Source organism: Plasmodium relictum (assembly GCF_900005765.1).
Source record: "Plasmodium relictum strain SGS1 genome assembly, chromosome: 13".
Taxonomy (NCBI): Eukaryota; Apicomplexa; class Aconoidasida; order Haemosporida; family Plasmodiidae; genus Plasmodium; species Plasmodium relictum.
In genome coordinates this window covers 461063-487276 of record NC_041691.1, presented here as the reverse complement: position 1 = coordinate 487276, position 26214 = coordinate 461063, and the positions used below count along the sequence as shown (strand labels likewise).

The 26214-nt window shown below is 17.7% G+C and overlaps 7 protein-coding genes across 7 annotated transcripts in view; 3 read left to right on the top strand and 4 right to left on the bottom strand.

Annotated features, from left to right (window-relative positions):
• PRELSG_1311900 (conserved Plasmodium protein, unknown function) overlaps positions 1-1447 on the top strand; it is a gene marked incomplete at both ends in the record, with an annotated part of 3184 nt that extends 1737 nt beyond the window's left edge. Inside the window, 1 exon segment of the mRNA XM_028678641.1 lies at positions 1-1447. This exon segment is cut by the window's left edge and continues 365 nt beyond it. Coding sequence (XP_028535767.1) covers positions 1-1447 — 1447 coding nt within the window.
• Positions 1448-1754: 307 nt separating this feature from the next.
• PRELSG_1311800 (prolyl 4-hydroxylase subunit alpha, putative) lies at positions 1755-3083 on the top strand (the record flags this gene model as incomplete). Its single annotated transcript, XM_028678640.1, has 1 exon — positions 1755-3083. The coding sequence occupies one exon, from the start codon at positions 1755-1757 to the stop codon at positions 3081-3083; it is 1329 nt and encodes a 442-aa protein (XP_028535766.1).
• A 798-nt stretch (positions 3084-3881) lies between these two features.
• On the bottom strand, positions 3882-4608 carry LSM8 (U6 snRNA-associated Sm-like protein LSm8, putative; the record flags this gene model as incomplete). The annotated part of the gene is made up of 4 exons (XM_028678639.1): positions 3882-3893; positions 4096-4174; positions 4330-4492; positions 4575-4608. The coding sequence occupies 4 exons, from the start codon at positions 4606-4608 to the stop codon at positions 3882-3884; spliced, it is 288 nt and encodes a 95-aa protein (XP_028535765.1).
• A 6963-nt stretch (positions 4609-11571) lies between these two features.
• Positions 11572-12390, bottom strand: PRELSG_1311600 (prohibitin, putative; the record flags this gene model as incomplete). The annotated part of the gene is made up of 1 exon (XM_028678638.1): positions 11572-12390. One exon carries the CDS (start codon positions 12388-12390, stop codon positions 11572-11574), a length of 819 nt encoding a protein of 272 aa, XP_028535764.1.
• An 846-nt stretch (positions 12391-13236) lies between these two features.
• On the bottom strand, positions 13237-14598 carry PRELSG_1311500 (conserved protein, unknown function; the record flags this gene model as incomplete). The annotated part of the gene is made up of 7 exons (XM_028678637.1): positions 13237-13278; positions 13400-13495; positions 13571-13641; positions 13785-13875; positions 14018-14110; positions 14253-14354; positions 14443-14598. 7 exons carry the CDS (start codon positions 14596-14598, stop codon positions 13237-13239), a joined length of 651 nt encoding a protein of 216 aa, XP_028535763.1.
• Positions 14599-15350: 752 nt separating this feature from the next.
• On the bottom strand, positions 15351-20269 carry PRELSG_1311400 (conserved Plasmodium protein, unknown function; the record flags this gene model as incomplete). The annotated part of the gene is made up of 2 exons (XM_028678636.1): positions 15351-18444; positions 18534-20269. The coding sequence occupies 2 exons, from the start codon at positions 20267-20269 to the stop codon at positions 15351-15353; spliced, it is 4830 nt and encodes a 1609-aa protein (XP_028535762.1).
• A 2767-nt stretch (positions 20270-23036) lies between these two features.
• Positions 23037-23855, top strand: PRELSG_1311300 (conserved Plasmodium protein, unknown function; the record flags this gene model as incomplete). Its single annotated transcript, XM_028678635.1, has 4 exons — positions 23037-23103; positions 23195-23215; positions 23309-23449; positions 23521-23855. 4 exons carry the CDS (start codon positions 23037-23039, stop codon positions 23853-23855), a joined length of 564 nt encoding a protein of 187 aa, XP_028535761.1.
• Positions 23856-26214: the final 2359 nt, after the last annotated feature.

Sequence of the window (26214 nt, the reverse complement as noted above, 5' to 3'; positions counted from 1 at the left end):
AATAGAAATTATGATGATAGAAGATTTAAAGAAAGAAAATTATAAAGAAATAGAAAAAGAAATTATGATTATAGAGGACTTAAAGAGAGAAAATCACAAAAATATAGAAATAGAAATTATGATGATAGAAGATTTAAAGAAAGAAAATTATAAAGAAATAGAAAAAGAAATTATGATTATAGAGGACTCAAAGAGAGAAAATCACAAAAATATAGAAATAGAAATTATGATGACAGAAGATTTAAAGAAAGAAAATTATAAAGAAATAGAAAAAGAAATTATGATGATAGAAGACTTAAAGAGAGAAAATTATAAAGAAATAGAAAAAGAAATTATGATGATAGAAGACTCAAAGAGAGAAAATTGCAAGAAAATAGAAATAGAAATTATGATGATAGAAGATTTAAAGAGAGAAAATTGCAAGAAAATAGAAAAAGAAATTATGATTATAGAGGACTCAAAGAGAGAAAATTATAAAGAAATAGAAAAAGAAATTATGATGATAGAAGACTCAAAGAGAGAAAATTGCAAGAAAATAGAAATAGAAATTATGATGATAGAAGATTTAAAGAAAGAAAATTATAAAGAAATAGAAAAAGAAATTATGATGATAGAAGACTCAAAGAGAGAAAATTGCAAGAAAATAGAAATAGAAATTATGATGATAGAAGATTTAAAGAAAGAAAATCACAAACAAATAGAAAAAGAAATTATGATGGTAGGTAACTTAGAAACTTTCCAAATTTTTGAAAAGGAAAACCTAAATAGAGGAACCATGAAAAAAAATTTTAACGAAGAAAATTTGAAATGCATAAAAAAAGAAAAATCAAATGAAAAAATAAAAAAGTATACAAATAAGATAGTTGATTTAAAAGAAAATTTTAAAGATATTAAAAGAGAAATAACGAAAATTGAAAATTTTAACAAAGAATACTTGGAAGAAACAAAAAAAGAAATTATAGCAAAAGATTTAAAAGAAAAAAATTTTAAAAAGGAAAAAAATGAAAAGATATATAAAGAAATAAAAGAACAAAATTTAAAAGAAATTATAAGAGAAATCTTAAATGAAGAAACTATAAAAGAAATACTAAACGAAGAAAAGATAAAAAAAATTTTACATGAAGAAATAAAAAAAAAAAATATAAATGAAAAAAAAGAAAAGGAATATATTAAAAAGGATGCAAAAAAAAATATATTCATTGAAAAACTAGAAAGAGAAAAAATAAAAAAACTTATGAGGAGTAAACGTGTAACACTAAATGAAAATTTAGCTAAGAAAAGAGCACACTCCAATGCTGTAAAAAATACAAAAGAAAATATAAGTAATGATTTTTTAATGCATGCTTATGATAACGTATGTACAAAAAATGAAGGAATAAAAAAAAAAATATATGGTGACTTTATTAAACTAACAGATAATATATCTAATTTTTTTAGAATACTTTAAGTTATTTTCTTAACTATGATATTGAATAAAAAATAAATAGTTCATATAAAAAAAAAAAAAAAGATTTATAGATATAACCAAAAAAAAAGGAACAAATAAAAAGGATATTTTTAGTATAATTGATAAAAAGAAAAGGAAAATAGATACAATCTATAAAAGGTATACATAATTTTTATTTTCATTAAATGAAAAATTAAAATAATAAACAATTTTTTTATTAGGAATTAAAAAAAACAAAATAATATATACAACCGAAAAGAAATTATTAAAAAAAAAAAAAATTGTATTATAATTAGAAAAAATAAAAATGGAACTAAAAAAAATTATCAAAAATTCAAGTGATACATACAATTACAGTAATCAAAACAAAAATATTGTGAAAATAGAAATGAATGAAAAAGTAGAATTTGAAGATATAAAAAAAAGTGAAATATCACAAAAAAATGAAATACAAAAAGAAAAAGACGAATTTGGCATTACATTATATGATAACGAAATAAAATACAGTGATGATATACAAACAATAGTGAAAAAAGTAATAAATAGCAAAAACATTGATTTTTATAAAAAATACTCTTCATACCTTTTGTATTTAAGTAACGAAATGGAAAATGATGAGATAGATGAAAATAAAGCAAATAATAATAATACAAAAGTTTTTTTTAAAATTAAGTTAAATCCTCAAAACATGTGTATAATTTATAACGTAGTTGATAAGAGAACAATAGAAAAAATATTATCACTTTGTAATAACAAATATAAAAAAAGCAAAACATCAATTGGATATATAACAGATAAACAAGAAAATTACAAAATAGCAAATTCATCAAATAGAACAAGTTCAACTGTTTTTTTATATACCATTAGAAGCCGCTCAATAATTGAGGAAAATCAAATGGATTATGACAATTCAATCGTTTATACAAAAGACGAAAGTATAATAGAATTAGAAAATACAATATGTAACTTAGTTAAAATACCTTTATGTTATCTTGAACCATTAGCTATAGTTAAATACGAAGAAAATAATTACTTCAACATGCACCATGATGGATCATTTAGAAGAGCAACATTTTTAATTTATTTAAATGATGTTAATAATGATGGAGAAACAATTTTTCCTTATTATAATTTATCAATTAAGCCTATTCAAGGATCTGCAATTTTTTGGTATAACAATATACCAGTAGAAGATGAATACGCAATTACTTACTGCATAAATAGAATAAATCAAATTGATGAAAAAGAAAAATCAATATATGAACAAAATTCAGAAGAAAAAGCTAATACTTGTCCTACTGATAATAATCAAGATATAAAATTTTCTTGCTTTTCAAAAAATGAAGAATCTTCATTTCATTTACATAATACTTCTAAGGACAATTTTATAAATAAAAATCCGTGCATAACAGACAGCAGTGAGAATAAAAATTGTATTAAAAAAACGGTAGATTTAATTAATTTTCTTAACCAAAAATCTAATTTACAAAAATATTCTATTGACTTAGTAAAAGATGAACTTGGTAATGCATATATTTCAGACATGACCATGATCCACCAAGCAAATAAAGTTGCAAAAGAATACAAATATGTTATTAATTGTTTTTTTAATATAAATATAGTTAGAAATGTTTAATAATTCAACATTCCATACTTCAATTTTAGAATTTTATTCGATATTCTGAATTCATGTTCAAAGAAAAAATAATGGTTATTTTTATATTAAATTTATTTTTCTACTTATTTTACATCTGAGCAGTAGCATATTTTTCTTTATTAAATAAAACAAATAAGAGACCTTTATTTATTTAAAAATATAAAATATAAAAAATTTTAAATAAATTTTTAAAATTAATATAATAAAAAGGAAAAAGGAAATTTTATAATATTATAAGAAATTAAAAACATGAAATATAAATATAAAAAAAATAAAATAATAGAAAAAATTTAAAATAAATAAAAATAAAAAAAATATACAAAACAAAAGCAAAAGCTTTATAGAAATTTATGCATACACATAAAATGAATTTTAAATGTTATCCTCCTTATGTTTTTTTTTTTTTTCTTTCTATAATTGATTAATTGTGTAATATATTTACTTCCATAATTTTTAAAAGTATTTTTATCATTTTTATGTATAATTAAATTAATTTAAAATTTTTTTCTTTTTTTGTCTATAAAATAATTAAAATTAATTTACCTATTGCTTATTTTTGAATTTTTTTTTTTTTTTAACATCCTTTTTACAATAAAAATTTTCCTTCTTTCTTTTTTTATTTACTATTTATATAAATAGTTATTTCATATTTTTTTTTTTTTTCTATAAAAATCTTTAAATCTTCAAAAATTTTTCTATTATTTTATTATTCATTTAAACTCTTTTCTAAGTATTCATTAAACTTTTACTAAATAAATAATTTTAATAAAATAAAAACTAGTGCACAATCTAAAAAAAAAAAAAATCCCAATCATTACAAAAAATTAATCATTAAATTTATATAGTTAATCTATTTATAATCTCAATATTTTTTATGAAAAATATAAAATTTTAACATCAAATCTTAATATTTTTAAAGAATAAAATGATTAACATATTAAAGACTAAAAAAAAAGAAAGTAATATATATTTAATTTTATTTTTATTTTACTGGCTTTAAAGTTTCAGGCTTAATTTTGTCATGTAAAATATTTTTATCTACATCTTCGTCAATCTCTCCAATTAAAGTTCTAAAAAAGAATATTTTAAAAAATTTCAAAATAAATTATAGTTTAAAAAATTATAAAAAGATAGAGCTATAACTTTTATGTAAAATTATAACTAATGTAATTCAAATATTCAGATTAATAAAAAAAAAAATTAAAATATAATTTTTATAATTTACACTGTATCCCCTCTAATTATATATAAACCTAAACTTATTTTTTCTAATGAATCTTTATATATTCTTTCAAAGCAGTTACTAAGTATTATATTTGTTGTTTGGTCAAATCCTTTTAATTTTCCAGTAAAAATTCTACTATCATTTGTTATTACTAATATTTCATCTAACAATAAAATAATTTAATAAATATAAGCAAATGAAAAACTATTTTAAAATACACTCATTTATTTACTTTTTTTAATTACTTTCTAAGTATGATTCGATGTTTATGGAGATCATGTTTTTTTTAGTTTTTCATATACATATGCATATATATATATATATAATATATATATTTTTTTTTTTTTATCTTTCACATAAACCAAATCTTATTAAGAATTATGTAATTTTTTGTTATATTAAAACAATTTGCCTTAAATATTTTCTTTTAAATTTTCAATATTTTATTTATAAAATAATTAAATTTTCTTTTTTGTTAAATATAAAAACATATCCTTAAATTTTATTAAAAAAAAATTTATTAAAAAAATTTCATTTTTAATTTTAACGAATATATAAATACATTTTTTATACTTTTATAAAACATATCTTAAAATTTAACATATTCTACTGTATTTTTTTTTTTTTTAATGCACACGTTTGAAGTTATTTTATCTTATACTATGACTTAAAGTACTATACATATATATAAATATCTTTAGGACAATACTATTTTTATACTTTTATATTTTTTTTAATTTTGTAAAAATTTATTAATCTTAACTTTTTAAAATGTAAATCCAATTTATCTTCCTGTACAATTATATTTACATATATAAATATATATTTTTGTTATTTTTTTACTTTTGTAATGGAAATTTTTTTAAAAAAATAAAAGTATATCAAATAAAAATGTTAAAAACAATAGTAAATAATAAATTTTAAAGCATTAAAAAAAGAAAATGCGACCCAGTTAATTAAAAAATGTAATGTAAAAACTTAATATGCATAAAACTTTTTTAAATATAAATATATAGATGTAATTTAAAAATAAAAAAAATATATTTCAGCAATCATTAAAGGTTGGAAGAAAAAAGTTAATGCAAAATGAAAGAATAAGAAAAAATATTAAAAATTATAAATTTTCTATGTATGTTGAAAAAATAAAATATAAAAAGAAGTTATGGAATACAATAAAATTTTTATAAAAGGAAATTATATAAGCATTTGCCATACATTTTAAAGAACATAGTTAATATCCCCTTTAATTATTTTGAATAATAAAGCTTTACTAACTTAAATATCCCACATAAATTTTTATAAATGTTTTTGACTTTATAATATAAAATTTTTATTTAAAATTAAATGTTTAATATTAAAAATAATAGTTACTACATAAATGTTATATATATCAGCAGTTGTGTCTACTTCAAAAAATAAAAGTTCCACATAATTTAATTTTTGAGATAATGATAATTTATTTTCAAAATTTCAGTGTCTTGCATTTTTTTTTTTTTTTCATATTTTATGGAATATTTATAGGTTAATAATGAATAAAATTTATGTTCATAAAACTACATTTTTAGCAAATCTTTTATTTATTATTCAAATATTTTAGCTAAATGGAAAAATTAAAAAAAATGAATATATTATTAAAGAAATCATGAATTCCATTTATCTCCTTCAAGTAAGTAACATTATTTTTTATAAATAATTAAAGTTTAATGTGAATATTCATTTTAATTTTTTAATAAATTAAATATATGAGGGTTTACATGCTTTTATCATTTTTATATTATTTCTATATCAATAACTTATTTTACATTTATAGAAATATATTTTTTTTAATATCATTAGTACTATATGTGCTTCCATATGCTTCATAACCTAAATTTCTATTATATCATTTTTATTTTTTAGTGTAAAAATACTAATGATCATTTTTGATTTTTATTTTACTTATAAATCCTATGAAATTGTTTTTCACTTTTCACTGATTTTTTTTAAAATTTCTTTTTTCTATGAAAGTTTCCCTCTTTAATTATTTCATTGTGATTGTAATTCTCATCAATATTGTCTCTAGTAGAACATAATATATTCATATATTTGGATTCATTATTTTTTTCCAATTTAAGGGAATTAAATGAAGTATTTACATATAAATATATATCCATATACTTATTTTTAAGTTATTTTCTTCATTTCTTACTTCAAATTTTCCATTTTTCTATTCCATTTTGAAAAATCAAGTTTTCTACTTCCATATTTTCTACGCCATTTATAATTTTATTAAATAATTAATAAATAATATTTGTTTTTTTAGAGTTTAGTATAAATTAATATATATGATATAATAACATTTTGTTAAATAAATAATAAAGGAAATAATTTTAATTGTCTTTTATTGAATTTTCTGCTACTGGATATTGATCATATATATTATTAATAAGATATTTTGCTTCATCTTCAAATTTTATAAATTTTGTTCCATATTCTGTTAATAATATATGAATGTAAAATAAGGACGGCTGTTCCTTTAATAAATTTTAATAAATTCAAAAAATTTCTAAATATAATTAGTTTTCATTATTCTTTCTATAGTGAAATGGGAATAAGATGACGCAAAAATCCTTTTAAAATATTGTTTTGATTATATTTATAACCGTTATTTAAATACTCATTTTATTTATAAATTAATTGGAAATTTCAATATATATACATATATATATAATAATAAAATAAATTTAAATAATTATGGCATCTTAAAAATTACATGTGGTACAAAATAATTGCAAATGGCATAAATTTCTAAAAAATTTTAGTAAAGCCTATTCTAAGAAAAATAAAAAGTTTTAATTAGTTTCCTTATATGTCTTTTAATTGTGAAATAATAAGGAATAATATAAAATAACCATGGTTTGTCTTTTTTCTTTTAATGGTTGGTAAACTTTTTTAAATTATTAAAATTATTAAACTTTACCCTAAATGAAATGTAAACACTCTTTGTCACATAAATAATCTACTTATTGAGTATATAAAGTCTTTTACATGAATATAAAAATACACAAAAAAATTTTGAAAAAAGATGAAATTACATATTTTTTGTCTTCTAAATGTTTTTAAAATATTAACCATATTAAAAAAAAAATTCTGACTAGCATAAAATTCATAATTCTCTAGAAACATTATAATATATTTTAAAATAATGTTATATTTTTTTTTTTTATTTTACTAAAGATATATATATATATTGGTATTATATTTATTATTTGTAATTATTTTTAATTTATTTAATGTTCTAAAAGAAATTTTCCATTACCACTATGTTATAGTTTACTTATTCTAATTTGATAGTATAACTTTACTGATACATTTTTTTTTTATCATTTTATAAAGCTAAATATAATGTTATTAAATTTAATTGAAAATCGTTCTAGTAATACTTCAAATAATTATAATCATACATAAACGTTGTATATTTTTTGAAGAATTATCATATCTTAAAATATTTAAGAAATTTTATTTCTTTTCCATAAATGCATACGATTTTATTTAGTTTTCATTTTATCCATAAATCTAATAAGGTGTTATCTAATTTTACTCAATAATATTTAAAAAGCATTTTACACATGTTTTTTATTTCATCTTAATACTTTACAATGTACAGATATTATTTCAAAAAATGGTTTTTTATATGTTTTTTTGTTCTCATTATTTCTCTATTAATCAATAAGTGTCATAGAGAACTAAATTTTATCTTTGTAGAATAAATTAGTTACCTCATCTCTTATTAAGTGTGCATTAAATTTACACATTTTTGCATGGCTAATACTTACAAATCTATATGTATCTATTATTATTCTTTTTATAGATATCTTAAACATTTTTTATGTTTCTTCTTAAATTTTCACTAAGAAAAATAATTTTAACTATATTTATTTCTTTAATTTTGTACTTTCTAAAGAATCAAATGTAAAAAAAAATAAAAAAAATAAAATTCCTAAGATATATAATAATATGACCACAAAAAATAGATACTTTATATTTTTATATAAAATTTTGAATTTATTTATTTTTATCTTGTCCTTTTTTTGGTTCCATAAAAAATAATTTTATGACCAATATTTTAGTCAAGTATATTATATTAATTTTGAATTTTCATCTAAATCATATTTTTTTAATAACAATTCTTTTATTTTATTTTATACTTCATAGTATATTCTCCAAAATTAACAACATATATATCTACATAATAAAATGATTCAATTTTTGCTAATATAATTTATTCATATACTATGCAAATGGATAACTTTTTTCATTATGTAAATAGATTAAGCTCAATAAGGGCATATTAAATAATATATTATATTCTCCTAAGATATAAAAATTATATCTCTGTAAAAATTTTTTTAAATAGGTTTTTCACATGTATGAAAATTTATAGATGTGAAACACATATAGGAAAGTATTGATATATTTCAGATAACAATCTTCTCTTTTGTCAGTATGCATCAATTTCCTTCCAAATAAATAATTATTGTAGAAATATTAAAATTAAGTCATGAAATCAGCATCCTTTTTTGAAGGTAACGAACAATAGAGATGCTACTTAAAAGCTCCACTAATATACTATAGATTAAAAAAGAAAAGGAAAAATTTAAATAAAAGAAAAAAATTGAAAATATATATATATATATATATGTGTATTATTCAATAAATTTATAAAAGTTTACTTCATGAACACTAAATTTATCTCACTTTACTATAGGATACTCTCTATTGTTTCATCTATAAATTTATCAATATTAGTACTAACGTAGTTGCTAAATTCTTTCAATTTGGTTTTAGATATATAATCATATGATAAAATTAATAATTTTCCATAATTTTTACTTAAAGGTATAAAAATAATAACAGGTAAATGAAATTTTCTAAAATTTTTTCCAGGTTAATCTTTACAAAAAATTTTTAAAATGTTCAAAGACGTTTTTTTTATATAAATTCATATTTATATTTATTTTCATTGCTACTTTTCAAATATAATTTGTTATTAGCTAAAGAAAAATCAATAAAATTTAGGTTATTTCTATTTCATCCATTAGTTTCATTTATAATATTTTTTTCTTTATTGACTACGAATTTCATAAATTCACAAACATAATTATCTTTAAAATTCACTGAATCTAAATTTCTTTTATTCATAAATAATTTTTTTTGATATAATAATATAAATAAAATTTTTTTTTCTATTATAACTGTATCATTTTTTTTTTTTTTTTTGAAGTAATGAAAACATAAAAATTTTCAAGGGAGTTAATTTTATTTAAGAATTTTTATTTTAATTAAATTTATATAGTAAACTTAGGAAATACATTAAAATGGAATGATTACATTCAATATAATTATTAGAAAAAAAAAATTTTTTATCTATACTTAATACATGGTATAACGAATAAGAGTAATCTACTTACAGTTAAAATGACTTTCTTTATATTAAACTATCAAATTATTATAATTATATAAAAAAAGTTAATGTAATCTGTACTAATTTTCTTTAAAATTGTTGCTTTTTAAAACGCGACTTGTCTTATATTCTTTTTCTTGAATAAAAATTTAATTTTATAATTAATTTTTTAACTAAATTCATAAACTATCGTTTACATTATACTATTACATAGCAAAAGAATTAACATGTTTTTATATTAAAAAAGTAAAAGAATTAAATTAGTGTATATTTATTTATTATTTCTTATAATGGGTATATAATTATTCATGTTTCGTTTTTTATAATAAATTCGAAATTGCAAGTATCCGCTTATTTTTGCTCTCTACATTTATATGATGTTTTACTCCCTTATGCATTTGTTCCTTCTATATTTATATTAATTCATACTACCTGAGTAAATCCTCCCATTCCTATTAGAGTGTTAATTCTGAAAAAAAAAAAAAAATCATCATTTGTTTACTATCTCTAATTTTATAAGTTACAGATTATTATTTTCATCCATTATTTCTTACAAAAAGTATATTCACTAAAATTTTTCTTAAAATTATAAATTAATTAAACATATATAAATATATATTATTTTTTAATTTTCTTTTCTAGGTATTTTATTCTTTGAAAACGTTATATGCTTATTTATTTTTTTATTTGAATTTCATACATCGTGATAACATACATGATCATATTATTATGAATAGCAATTTAGACAATTTGAAAATTTCACAGTTTGTAATTGAATTCCCCCAAAACTCTATATATCTTTTATTCTGATATATTATTTAAATGAAAAGTTCTAAAAATGAAATGTGTCTTTGATTATTTAAAAGAATACAAAATAAGTAATGTAGAACATTTTCTGTATAATGTATGAATGTATTGATTTTCTTATTTATTACTTTAACTTTTGAATACACTCATATTTTATCATTTATAAAAATTAACTACAAAATAAATCATTAATAAATGAAGTATTATAATAGATCATGGATCAAAAGAAAAAAGAGTCTTACATAAAATTACCTTTTTTTAACAATTTTTTTTTTTTTTTGCTTTACAAATTCTTAAAAATATTTTGTTATATTAAGTAAATACTACTTTTAAAATATATTGACCAAAAATATATGAAAAAAAAAATAAAATAAAACATAATTTAAATGAATAAATAAAATATTAAAGAGTATAAATGTAGGTAACATGTATTAATAAAACCTTAAAAATACATTTATTAAATTTAAATAAGTATATTTCATGGAGAATATTATTTAAAAAAAAATTTATATTAAAAAGTGTATTATTTCAAAAATTAATAAAAAATAAAAGCCCATATTTTAAAAATATTATTTCTTGTTATTTATCATTTAATCGAACAAAAATATATATTTATTAACTATTAATAATGTTATATATATAATGAAAAATTTATTAACATATTTCTGATATTAATTAAATGTATAAATAAATAAAATATAATTATGAGTAGTTTTGCTAAAAGTAATGCAAAACTTTCTTTCATTAATTCTTAAATTCATAGCGAATATAATTCATAAAAAATATCATTTATATATTGTATTATATTTTATATATCGTCTTATATAGGTATTATATTTATGTAAAATTTAAAATATTTTTTTTTATGTTTCTTATTAATTAATACACTAATTATTTTAAAGAATATTTTCGCACATATGGAATATAATAGTTGCAATGATAATAACTAATTACTTTTCTTTTTTAATTCATCATCATATTTTATTTTTTTTTTATAAATTTTTAGGGTTTAATAATATGTTTGAACTAGAGGGAAAATATGTAACATTTTTTGATTTACTTAAGTTTTCGGCTATTTCTTTAGCTGCTTCTAATTTTCTAATTTCTATTAAGCTATTACCATACTCTTTAACTGCTGTAGAAATTAATTTAGCAGCTTCTGCTTCCCCTTGAGCCTTAATAACTGCAGCAATTTTTTCTTGTTCTGTTTTTGCAACAATAAATTTTACTCTTTCACTTTCCTGCTGTGCCACTTGCTTATCTTCTATAGCCTTAGCAAATTCCTTTCCATAACTCAAGTGAGTGATAGCTACATCATCTAGCATAATATTAAAATGCTTAGCTCTTGCTGTAATATTTTCTCTTATTTCCTTAGAAATTTTATCTCTTTGTGTTAGTAATGATTCTGCATTATATTTTGCAACAACAGCTTTTAGAACTTCGTTACCAATTGATGGTAAAACTCTTTCATCATAATCTGGTCCCAGAGTGCTGTGTAAGTAAGGTAAATGTTGGGTATGAGGTCTGAATAATAACCTTAAACTTATTGTAACAATTTGCAAATCTCTTGTTCCTGTAGTTGTATTAATTACTTTTGGCTTCATTTTTATATCGTAAATGTATGGAGTTTGAAACCAAGGAAAGTAAAAATGACTTCCTTCTCCATAAGTATTTTCACTTACTCCTCCAAAACGATTGAACATAACACATCTTTCTCCCCCATCTACATCATAAATAAAGGTATACGGAATTAAACTCAAACCTCCTGCAACTACACTTAACCTTCCTATAGAAGATAACAGCCTTTCCATTTAAAAAAAAATATAAATATAAATATTTATATATATATAAATTAAACAGAATTTTTCAATTAAAACGTAATTTCTTTAAAGTGAAATCTCCCTTTATATATATATATATATATATTTTTTTTTTTTTTTTGTTCTTTTTTTTTTATATCAATATCTCTTTTTATGAAGTTAATACTTTTTCTTTTATTGAAATTATACTTAAAAACAATTATTCTATGTTGTGTTAATTCGAGTAATTAAAAACTATTTTTTTATTCTCTTATTTAATATGATATATTTTTTTATTTTTGTTATTTCTTTAATTGTACCGTTTTTTTTAATATGAACTATATTTTAATTATAATATGCTTAAAATATTTTCTTCTTTAATTTTATTATAATTTAGTTATATTAATTTTTTAATATTTTTTTATATATATTCAATTTTTTGATCGTGTTAACTTTATTAAAATAATATATTTGTAGAATTTTAAGTTTTATTTATTTTTTTTTTTTATGTTTTTTTTATTCTTTCTTAATGTAATTCAATAATATGCTTATATTTTTATACTAAATTTTTTCCTATTTTTCCTATTTACTTTTTATAAAAATTTATAATTCAAAAAAATTTAAATAAAAAAAATAAAAAAATATGGTGAATGCATATGAAAATCAACAATAAGCAAACTAGTACATATATATTTATATATGAGCATATTTTAGTTATTAAATTCTTTTTTTATTTTAGCTACTTTTATTTAAATGAAAACAAAACAAAAAAAATACATCATAGGATATAGAATAAAATGAAAACTTTTGATGTTAAATAATATTTTATTTTTTTCCTTTCATTCCACTACATTTATTTCAATCTTTCTGATTCATGGGATTATCGGGAGATTTTTTGAACTGCATAAAAGAAAGAAAATATATGTAATATGCTAATATAACCATACTTTAATTACTTAAATTTTTTTTTAACTAAAAAAAATTATTATAATTTTAATTTATACAAATTTTATATTTATACCTGTTTCCACAATATTTGCTTATACTGAGATAATTTTAATCCTTTATATTCTTCTTTAACAATTGGTAAATTTTCTTCCTCAAATTTTTTATAAGCCTTAAAAAGAAATTAATAAAAATATATAAAAAGTTTTTAAAAAAATAAAAAAAATTACAAATATTTTAAACTTACAACTTTGACTTTTTTAGTTTTATCAAAAGATATATTCTCTAATGCTGATATAACATTATCAATTCCAGTTGCTAAGATAAAAAAAAATAGAAAAAATAATTTTTTTTTAATAACTTAAGCTTTAAGTTGTACCAAAGTAAAATTAATATTATAAAACTAGAAATAAACAACTATGTGTGTTTTATTATTTTTCTTTATTTTTATATTTTGTTACCATTTATATATTCATCGCAATTATTCATTTCATCTCTTCGTATATGGTTTATATTTTCTTCCAATTCCATTTCATGCACATTCATATTATTCTAAAAAAAAATAATTAAACGATTATTAGCAATAAATTTCAAATAATAATAATTCCTGAAAAATTAATTTTTTTTTTTTTTTCTTATTTTTTTATATTTTTATGCTATCTATATTTTTTGTTCTTAATTTTTTTATTTTAACTTTTTTTTTTTTTTCTTCTTCCAACTCCTTCTTTTTCTCTTCAATTAACCTTTGTAATATTTCTGCTTGAGAAACTTTTGTGTTAGTCGTTTTCTAAATAGTAAAAAAGTAATTTATATTTTAACTATTTTAGGAAACTGTACTAATTTATTACAAAAATATAAAGTTATATATTCATATTTTTGAGTAAGAATTTTTTTTTCTCATAGAAATATAAAAGCATATAAATGTTTACACTTTCTTTATTAGATTTCATTGATTTTTCTTCTTCTCCATATAAAGCTTTTAATTCTTTTTTTTTATCTAGTTTTTGTTGTCTTTTACTTTCAGCTTCCATCTCAATGAAAAAAGGAAAAGAAAAAAAAAAAATTAAATAAAAATTCATTTATGTCAATTATTCTCATTAAATATATAAATAAAATTACTTTTCTTTGTATTTTTGCTTGGACCTTTTTGTCATCATCTCTCCAGTACTCTTCTAATTTTTTTTCTTCAATTTCTCTTTGTTTTCTGTCTTTTTCCATTTTTTTTCTTAGTCTTGCTTCTATAGCTCTAGAATTACCTGCACCCCATTGTGGCATTTTATTTACAATATTTATAAAAATAAGATAAATTAAGAAAAACAAAACGTCAAGTAGATAAAAAAAAAAAATGCTTATTATAGGTAATAATGCATGAAATTATTATTATTCACATATAAACGCTTTTATTTATTAATATTTTTTTATTTATGTCCAGATTTTTAATTAAAGTTGTATTGATTCTTTTTAAAAAGTTTTAAAATTAAGATTAAGATAAATTAAATAAAGTATTCCACAAAATCTTTCAATCTTTATAAAAAGATATGCAATCTAAAAATTTTCTTTTAATTATTAATATACAAATTCAAATATAATATTGCATTATATTCTATTTTTTTTTTTTTTTTTGAAATTTTAAAAATAATTGTGACAAATTCTTTTATTTAATTATTATTTATAGCATTGTAATAAAAAAAAAAAAAAGAAAAAGTAGGTACGTTTAAAAAAACATTAAAAAATTTATTTTAAATTATTACAAAAGTTGATTAAAATTCAAAAATGTATATTTGTCAAATTTGCATTTTTTTTCTTTTATTATATGTTTTACAAAATAAAAGAAAAATTATGTATGTCATAATATGAAAATATTTAAAAAAAACAAAAAAAAAAAAAGGAATAAAAAACTATAAAAAAAGTAATTATGTTGAATACATGAAGAGAAAAAAGAAAAATGTAAAATGAAAAAGGAAAAAAAAAAAAAATACAGAAGTAATAAAAACATAAACATAAAGGTATGAAAAATAATAGAATAATCATATTACGAATAATTCAATATTTGGTGATGAAAAAACATTTATATTATTTTTTATTTTTGTTTTTCTTTTGATTAATACATTAGGTAATTTTACAAAGCCATGTGTAAATGCAATAAAAGACCATTTTAATCGAAGTGTTTGATAAGGCAATAAAATATTCTTCATTATTTTAATACCTGTTATTATATATTTCTTTTCAGAATTATCATTTTCATCAACTGATAAAGAGTAATCTTGATTAGCTAATTTTTCTAAATCATCAGAAAAAGGAGACTCTGAACTACTTCCAAATGTGTTTTTATTTTCTTGCACTTTTTTTTTTTTAGTATCCTGAATTTTCCTATTTTGCTTTGTTTGCTCCAAACTATTGTTGTCATGATATACTTTCTTTTTTCTCTTTTGCTTATCATATAAAAAAATAACTACCTCTTCAGTAATATTTGTTTCATTTGTTATAATAGATTCAACAATAAAAGTTTCATTATATCTTACAATTTTAGAGTAAATTAGTTCTATCTTTATTTTACTTTTTTTTTGTTCTTTTATGAAATCTATTTCTTTTACATTTCTTAAATCATCGTGCGGTAGCTTTATCGAATAAATAAAAGTTACTTCTTTAAATATTTTATTAAATGGGAAAAGTAAATTTTTATAATTAAATTGATAATTTATATTTATGTTTTTATTATTAGTTTTTATTAAATCGCAATATGTACTTTTATATTTTATTTGAATTACATCACTTAACTTTCTATCTGTTATATTTTTGATGATTATATTATTTACATTATTACTATATATATATATATAATAATACTTTAAATTATTATAAAATTTTTGGTCAACATCATTAAGTGTATCAATGTTGTTATAATTTTTTTCTTCAGAGGGATTTTTCAACAATTTAAATGAATCATTAATACTATTAATTTTATTTTTTGAACCATTTTCCATATTTTCTTTCATTTCATCTTTACCATCTAATGTTTTCATTTTTGTTACTATTGTTATTATAGATGGTTCAACAGAGTATTTCACTGAATAATTTAAAGTATCCTGAAAGTAGATATTTTTGAAAAAAAATTCAAAATTTATATTTATATTTTTTGAATTTCTTGGATGTAAAAGAAATGGTATACATATTAATTTTTCCTTTTGGTTTGAATAAAATGAAAAGGTCTTATTAGAATTTTTTTTTTTTCTAATTTCATATGATATATAGCATTTATTACAAAAATTGCTTCTCCCGTACAATTTTTTAATTTTTTTTTCTTTATTTCCTTTTTTTTTATTTAGATTAATTTCAAAAAAAAATAAATTACTTTCTGTTTTACTGCACAATTCATCTATTTCTTTGTTTAAACCATCGGTTAATAATTTATGAAAGTTTCTATCAATAATGAATTCATCTATTTCATTATTTTTAATTAATACACTGGTTATATTATTTAGAGATTTTTCATTTTCATTTATATCACTGCAACTATATTCATTATACGAATTATTATCGTTGTCACTATCATTATCGTCATTGTCACAATCATCATCATTACTGTTATTATTATCATTATTAACACTATTAGCATTTTCACAAGTATTACTCATATAATTGACATCTTTCATATTAAATTTATTTTTTAATGGCTTTATATTAGAATTTACACAATTAGAATAACTTGCCATTTTATTTCTTCCTTGAAATAATTTGCACATGTTTTTATCTCCAGTGAATTTAACTTTTTCTTTGCTTTCTATTTTTTGAAAGCCTATTATATTTTTTTTTTTTGTTAATAAATAAAAATTTAAATTTTCTATATCTTCTGTCGTAAATGAAAAATATAATTCAAAATTTTGTATGTATTTTGAGCATTTAATAAAAATATAGGAAATATTATATTCATTTAAATATAAAATATTCTTATTTGAATAAACAAAATAATTTACATATTTCATTAATAAATTTTTATAGAAATATTTATTTTTATTAAAGATAATTTTATTTTTATATTTATTTAAATATATCCCTTTCTTCAATCTATAAAAATGTGCTTTACCTATTTCATTAATATTCCTTATTTCAAATATTTTTTTATCGTCTTTATTAATACTTTTTAAATCAACATATTTCATATCACTTTTTATTTCTTTTTCTTTAAGTACGTCATCATATTTCACACTAGATTCTTCAAAAGAATTTTTTAACATAGAACTATCAGATATTATATTAATATAGCTTTTAGTATCATCATTATCTAAAGAAATATTATTATTTGTTTTTATTGATTTTCTTACTTCTGAAATGATTAGTTTTTCTAAATATTCTCTCCTTAGGAAATAGGTAAAAATTTTATTTATTTTTATTTTTATAATTTGATTATAAATATACAGATATAATTCAATATGATTAATATCAATTTCATTTTCTTTTTTATTACATATATATAAACTAACTAAATTTTCTTTGTTCAAAAACAGCTTTCCATCATTCTTTATATTCGTTTCCTTTGTCAAATTTTGATCATTTATATAGTTATCTTCATGAATTAATCCTTTTTCCCTATATGAATATTCAAATAAAATTAATTCATCAATGTTCTCATAATTTATAGATTCTGCATATGAAAAAAAAATGCCTTCATAAATGTTTGAAAAAGTTAACTTAAAATATGATAGTTTATTATTTATTGAAATCCCAATAAAAGGTAATAAAATAAAATTAATGTAGCTTGTATTTTTTATTTCTAAAAAAATTTTAATATTATTCTCATCAATTAAATAGTACAAATTTATGTAAATATTAGAAATTGATATGTCTAATTCCTTATTAAAACAGATATTTTTATTTATGAATTTAATGTATCCAATAATAAATTCAATAAATTCAGTTTGCTCCTTTTGTTTATTATTACTTATTAAAATATTCAAATACTCAAAACAAATAATAATAAATAAATTTTCATAATATGCTATATTGAATTTTTCATTATTTAAAATATTTTTATCTATACTTATTTCTACTTTTTCATAACTTAATAAAAATCCTAAGCAATTTACTACCAGAAATATCAAACATTCATAGTAATTTCCTCTTCTGAAAAGCAAATAATAAACATATGTAGTGAATGTTATATATATATATATATATATATATATACTTATATTTTAAATAAAATAAATTACCTATTTCTAAGATAACTTTTCTCTTCTTTAAATTTTTCTAGAGATGCATAAAAATCATATATGTCACATTTTTGATTCTTTAAAATTTCTGTATTAACTGAAGTTAATATAAAAAAATGATCTTCATGGTTAAAAAACTGCAACAATAAATATAAGCAAAATATGTAATTTTTTTTTTCATAATATATCATACATAAAAAATAAATAATGACTACAGATAAATTATAAATATTATTTAGACTTATAATGTGAAAAATTTCAATTAAAAAATTCAAAATGAAATCATATAAATAAGAAATAGAAGCAATTTTAAAATAACTATCAAATTTAAAGTTTCTAAATTCATTAATTAATCTTTTTCTTTTTTTAAGTGCTCTAATTTTATAATAAATACAAAAACAACAATAAAGTCCATATGTAGCTACATCGTGAATATTAATGTTAATATTTTTAATAATTCTATAAAAATAAAAATATACACATGAAATTAAATTATAATAAAGATATTCCTTAATTATCTTATCATATAAAATATAAATTATTTCACTCAGTCCTTCTTCTTTTAATATTATTGTCTTTTTAAGTTTTATATCATCAAATTCAGAATATTTTATGTAGTTTACAAAATCATGACTACACGTTATATTAAAAACATTTATAATTTCTAACAATTTATTATTTTTTTCATTCTCATATTTTTTATTTATTAGTGCTAAAAAAATTATTTTATTATGTGTATATATGTGGTGAATACTTTTCTTAACATCTTTAAAATGTAAATATATATATATCATCCTTATGCTAATAGAATTAAAAAAGATAACATATTCAAAAAATTTTATGATATCAGAAAATAATTTTTTCCCTATATTTTCGTAAAATATTTTGCATAAATTTACATATATTTTCATACTTTCATCATATTTTTCTAGCATTTCTAATATATAAGCTTTCTTAAAATTATAATTAAAAAAACACATAAGATTTTTACTACTTTTACTTTCATAACTAACTATATATTGTTTAAAGAATGAATTAATACAATCTCTTAACAAATTTTCTAATTTTTTTATTTTATTATGTATTTCTTTTAAACCTAAAGTGATAAATATAGCATTTATATTTTGAGAATTCAACAAAGTAACGTGCTTGATATATTCTTCCGTATTTTTTGCATTTTCTGGTAATATAACTAATAAAATTATTTTACACATTTTTTTTCTTTTTATAATTATTTTATTAATCTCATCTATTTTTTTAATTAAATCATTGTTTATATCATTCATAAATTCAGTATTTTGAATACTAGATTTATCTAAAACTTTATTATTCAAAATTTCTTCATTTGTATTATTCTCATTTAAATTTATTTCTTCATCATTTTCATTTTCTTTCTTTATATCTTTGATATATTTGTCTCTATGGCATTCTTTACTCAAATCATTTTGATTAATATTAATTATGTTTTGCCAATCAATACAAAAAACAATAACTGATGTAATAATTTTTATTTTTTTTATCCAAAAATGTAGCATGTTACTTTCAGAATTTGTAGAGTCCTTGGTAAAATAATTTATTTTATTAATGCTGTTATAATCATAGCTGTTTATTCTAATATTTTTGTCTTTTATGTTATTTTTAAGATTTTTTATAATTACTTCTTTTATATTATCATTAACTACCACATTAATATTTATATTTGCCCTATCATACACTTCTTCTTTGTGTAGTTCCATTTTTTATTTAATTTATTCGCAAAACTTAAAATGAGAATATAACAAAACATATATGATTTTTATATCCATATATATTTTTTTTTAATTTTCATCAATCTAATTTTAAACCATTTACTTTTAATGTTACTAATCCCCTTATATACATTACTTTTTTTTTTTCCCTAGTAAATTTAAATATTATCTTAAATTCTTATTATTCAATTATGTAATTTTATTTTTTTATTATTATTGGAGTAATTTTAAGTGTTATTTTAAATATATAAAGAACAATGGATTAATTTATCCATCCTTTTATGAATACGTATATTTTATTTACTTTTATATTTAATATTATATTTTAATAGATATATGTTTATTTTACTATAACTTTTAGTTTTTTTTTAAATAATTGAAATTGATCAACTTTTTATGACAGTTTTCTCTACACAAAGAAAAAAAATTATATATATATATACTTTTTTAAATAAAAAAAATTTTTTTTTTCAACTTTATCTGTATAATTTATTTATATTTTGTTATTTTAATCTTAAGATAATTTAAATTTCTAATATTTACTTATTTTATTAAATTTTTTTTTTTTTTTCAGTTTATATTCGAAAATGTGTTACATTTTAATTAAGAAATAAATAAAAAATACAAAGAATTATATGTGTTCCATATATAATTAGTGAATAACAATTTTAATAAATAATAAATATAATTAATAATACTGTATGTATTATTTGGAATAATGAAAATTTTAATTTATAAATATAATTAAAATAGTAGGAAGCTTTTACTATATTAATCAAAGTTATGAGAATAATGATAGATAGATAAATAAATAATAAATATTTGTCATAATTACTAATAATTTAGTATTAGATCGATTTTAACAGTTATGTCAATAATTTAAATAATTATTTAATAGGAAATAGTTTAATATCTTCTTTTTTTTAGCTGTAGATTCAAAAGAAAAAAAAATACTATTTTTGCTTTTGTAAAAATTTAGAATTATAAACAATTTTTTTTTTTATCTAATTAATTAGTCTTATAAATAAAAAATTTCCCAATAATATTAAAAGAAGAATAGATGGATATAACTCTTATTGTTTTTGTCTAAACCATCGTTGAAATTCATATTTATTTAATTAATAAAGAATATTTATATTTATTTAAAATTGCATTAAAATAGTTATTTTATATAAATAAATTATAAGAATAGTTTTAGAGACGGTAATTACTTTACTCCATTCTTAAATTTTAATTATACTTGATTTTTTTATTTTTAAATTTCTATAATAAAATATAAAGCATTTTTTTTAATTATAAATACAGCTAAATGTAATTATCTTTATTTTATACATATATACATATATATATAATATATACTTTTTTTCCTTCTCTACTTTGAAAAAAGTAATTTAAAATATTTTTGGCAAAAAGATTTTTTCTAAATTAAAAAAATAATATATAAATGTTCCAAAAATACTTATATTTTCAGAATAACATCTTAAATTTTATAATTCATTATAAATTAGTAAATATAAGAATTCACAAAAAGTTTTTATAAAGTAAAGGAAAAACACAAAAAGTTCCTAAAAATATTTTGTTAAAATTGTACATTGGAAAAATGTGTTAACTACTCAATGTAAATTCAATCAAAAGATTAAAGAAAAAAAAAATACGAATTTTTAAATATTAATAAAAAGGAAAGAGCACGCACACACAAAAAGAAAAAAAAAATGATAGAATGAATAAAAAAAAAAAATTTTCATGTCAAATGCAATAAATTTCGTTGAAATTTCCACTACCTTTAAAATAATATGCTTTTATTTATTTATTTTTTTTTAAGTTATTTTTCACTATGATCAAAACTTGATAAATATTGCAGCAAAATATATTATTAAAACCCTAAAAAAGAAATAAAAAAAAAATGAGAAACAACATTTATTTTTTTATTAATTATTTTTTCCTAAAGACAAAAATTTTACATTACTAGTTAAAAATTTATATTTTCTTAGAATGTGTTATAAAATTGAATTTCATGTTATGATGTTATTTATACCAATAACCATACATAAAGAATTTAAAATTTAAAAAAACAAAAAAAGCATTGACTTCAAGTAAATAATAGATAATATGAGGAAATTATATACGGTATATACATTTTTTTATTTTTATATAAATTAATAAAAAATGAGAAAATTACTCCAAATGGTAGCATTTTAAAAATATTACAACATATAGAAAAACTCTCCTTTTTTTTTATTTGATTGATAAATTATTTTTCAGATAAATACCAAAAAGTGTTTTCGTTTATATTTTCCTTTTTCATACACATAGTAATATAAAACTTGTAAAATATAATATACTAGAAATAATTAAAATTTATTTAAAATATTTATTTTATAGATGACAATTTTGTTACATATAATTTAGTATATAAATATATATATATATATATATATATATATATATATATATATATATATATATATGTATTGTTTCAAAATAAGAAAAACAAAAATTTCCAAAATCTTGAAATATTTTGAGTTTTAAAAAATGTAAGTTTACAAAAATTTTATTTTTTTCTACATCTAAAAATACAAAAATTGTCAATTTTCCATTCTAATTTTAAATTAAAAAAAGAATTATTTGCTAATAATTTACATTATATTTTTTTCCTTTGTGTGATATAACAAATATTATAATTTATTTTTTTAGTTGAAAAGTAAAATATCTAAAGTATCTCAAATACGTTTTCATTAATACACGTTTATGAATAATGGATTCTAAAGAAATTGGATTTAATGAACAAACAAAATTTACAAGTAATGATTATAACAATAATGGTAAGTTTAAAAATAATTTTAAAAAATATTATAAAATTTCTTAATTGCTTAATTAAAAATATATTCAAAATTTTCTTTTTTTTTTTTTTAGAGCAAAATGAAACCTTATTAAGTAAATGAAAAAAAAAAAATTTACAATAATAAAATTTAAAACTATATTAAACAAGCTAAAAATAAAAAAAATTAACTATTTTAGTGCAAGAAGCAGAAATTGTTTTAATAACAACATCACTTGGAGGAATAAAGGCATCGTTTTTTTCATCATTAAGAGCACAAAATTTATTAAACTGTAAAAAGTATGTATATTTTGTAATAGATTCCAACAGGGATACAAGCACAGCAAAAAGTAAGAATTTTTTTTTTCTTTTAACACACCATATAATGCATTTCTCATATTATAATAATTTATATTCATAGACTTAAAAGATACGGAGCTATATACTAAATGGAAGAATGATCAGTTATTGCTCGTTAATGAAAATGGAGTTATCTTGCCTCAAATTTTAATAGATGGAATTTCAATAGGAAATGATATAGATTTACAAAATTTAGAAGATGAAGGAAATTTGGATTTTATAGTCGCTAGATTAAAATGTCCAAATTGTTTAACTGAAAAATCCAATACTGATGAAAGTTGCCCTAATTGTAAATATGATTATGTTAGCGTAATTTCAGAAGATTTAATTAAAAATAATGGTGTAATTAGAATACTACAAGGAGATTTATATAACGAAGAAAATGTAGAAGAATAAATTATATTATCCTTCATATGTATGAAGCATTACAAAAAACTTCAGAACGAAATCATATTGATAATCATATTTATTTATTTTTTATATTATAAAAAAAAAAATATTAAAGAGAAATAAGTCATTATTTTTTTTATTTATTTTTTAGAAAAATAAAAAAGTACAAATTTGTCTATATTAATATAATTTTTTTTTTATCAAACTATAAATATATTTTTATATAATTATCTATTTAAACCTAAAATTTATGTATATTTTTTTTTATAATTTAAACTTTTTTTTCTTTTTTCTTTTTTGTAATTTATTCATCTGAAACTTCATTTTATTTCATTTTTACAGTTGTACTTTTTGCAAAAAAATATGCTCTTTTTATTGTAAAGAATATTTATTTTTAATAAATTAGTAGACATATTTATTATTTTAAAAAAAAATTATGAATTTATGATAATATAAATCTCTCATTGCCTTGAAAATCATTTTACAAAAGCTCTTCTTCGTAAAAGTTTTTGCTTTTTCTTTTTTCTTTTTTGATATATAAAAAGGAAAATTTTAATTTTTCAAATTTTTAGATTTTCATATTAAATTAATATCACCATATATATATATATAATATTCAAGAATGATTTGTAAAAAAAATCAAGTACATTTGAAGTTTTCTTAGATTAGAGCTTCATTAAAATTACTTAGTTTCGTTTTTTTTATTATTAAATTTTTTTTAATTTTTTCATATAGATTCTTTTCATTTATCTTTTATCAAATAGCAAACTAGGATTTCCATTAAAGTGTATACATCCTTATACCTAATGATACATACAAAAAAAAATAAAAGTTTCTTTCTGGTGTACGTTTCACAACATACACCTGAATTCATAAAATATCATTATTCATTTTTTTAAAAATATACTAAAAAAAATTATGAAATATATATTTATCTTTAAATGAAATTTTTATACATATTAATAAAAAAAGCACTTCTTAAAATATGAATATAATACGTTTCCTTTTATTTTATAGAATAGTTTAAAATGTTTGCTATTAAAATGTTCCATTAGCTTATTTACATTTAATTAAATTTTGTAAAAAAGAAAATATATTTACACAGATAACTTATATATAATTTAAATAATTTTAAAATTAAGAGAATATTATCAAAAGCAATCTTGATTTATATGATATTTACAATTAATATTTCCTTTTTTTTTTTTTTTTAAGTAGCTCGATGCATGCACGCTTCTTAAATAGTTTGGATTTATATAAATTTTAAGGACAAAATTTCAAATTTTTATATTTATATTATCTCATTTATTTAATTTTAATATGAACTGCATAAATTTTATTGTAAAAAAATAATAATAATATTTTGAAATATTTTAAATGTTCTTAATTAAAAAAAATAACATTGATCCCTTTCTTATATAACACACGCAACAATTAAACCTGATGAACCATGGAATCACTTGCATGTTTTCATTACAACTCATTTAGAAAAAAAGAGAAACAATTTTTATAAATTAAAAAAAAAAGGAAATATAAAAATTATTAAATTTTAAAAATTGTAAAATTTTGTTATATCTCATATGTTAAGAAATTTCATTATTATACAAATTAAATGAAATTTTTTTAAAGTATAATGTTGATAAGTTGTATTCATTTGTTTACTTCCATGCTGTGTTAAAGAAAAATGTCCTTTATCCTTAAAAAAAATTATTTTTTTTCTTTTTTGAAATTTAATAATTTTTTTTAAGAAATTTGTTTTTCTGATATATATTTTTGCTTTTTTTTTATGTATTTTTTGAAGAACTCTTTATTAATACATGATTGCAAAATATATGACATGTCAGAAAAAATCTATTTTTTTTTTTTTTTAATTTCACGTAGAAAATAGCCAAAATTTTCCATTTATATATACGTATATATATATTTATATCTTTTTTTTTTTTTTATTTTTTTTTTTTTTCCTGGTTGTATTTAATTTTTTTTTAGTCATTTTTTTTTATCTTGTTTTATCTTTGAACATATTTTTTACTTTCATTTTACATTTGTGTGGAAAAAGTTCATTAAGTTAATAAAAGATGAATATTATTTTTAAATTTTCTCTCTATAATTAAATTAAAAATTAATAAACATTTTTTTAAATTTTTTGTATGATCTTGATTTTTAAGATTCAAAATAATGCCTTGCTTTTGAACTTCTAATGTATTTGATTTAAAATATTTATATTACTACAGAATACATCTTTGTTATGCTTTTTTTAATTTTTGTCAGATATTTGGTATCTTTATTAATAAAAAAAAAAAATTTCAATTCTCATTTTTAATTAACTGAAGAAAATATTTTAAAATTGAGCAATAAAAATTAACAA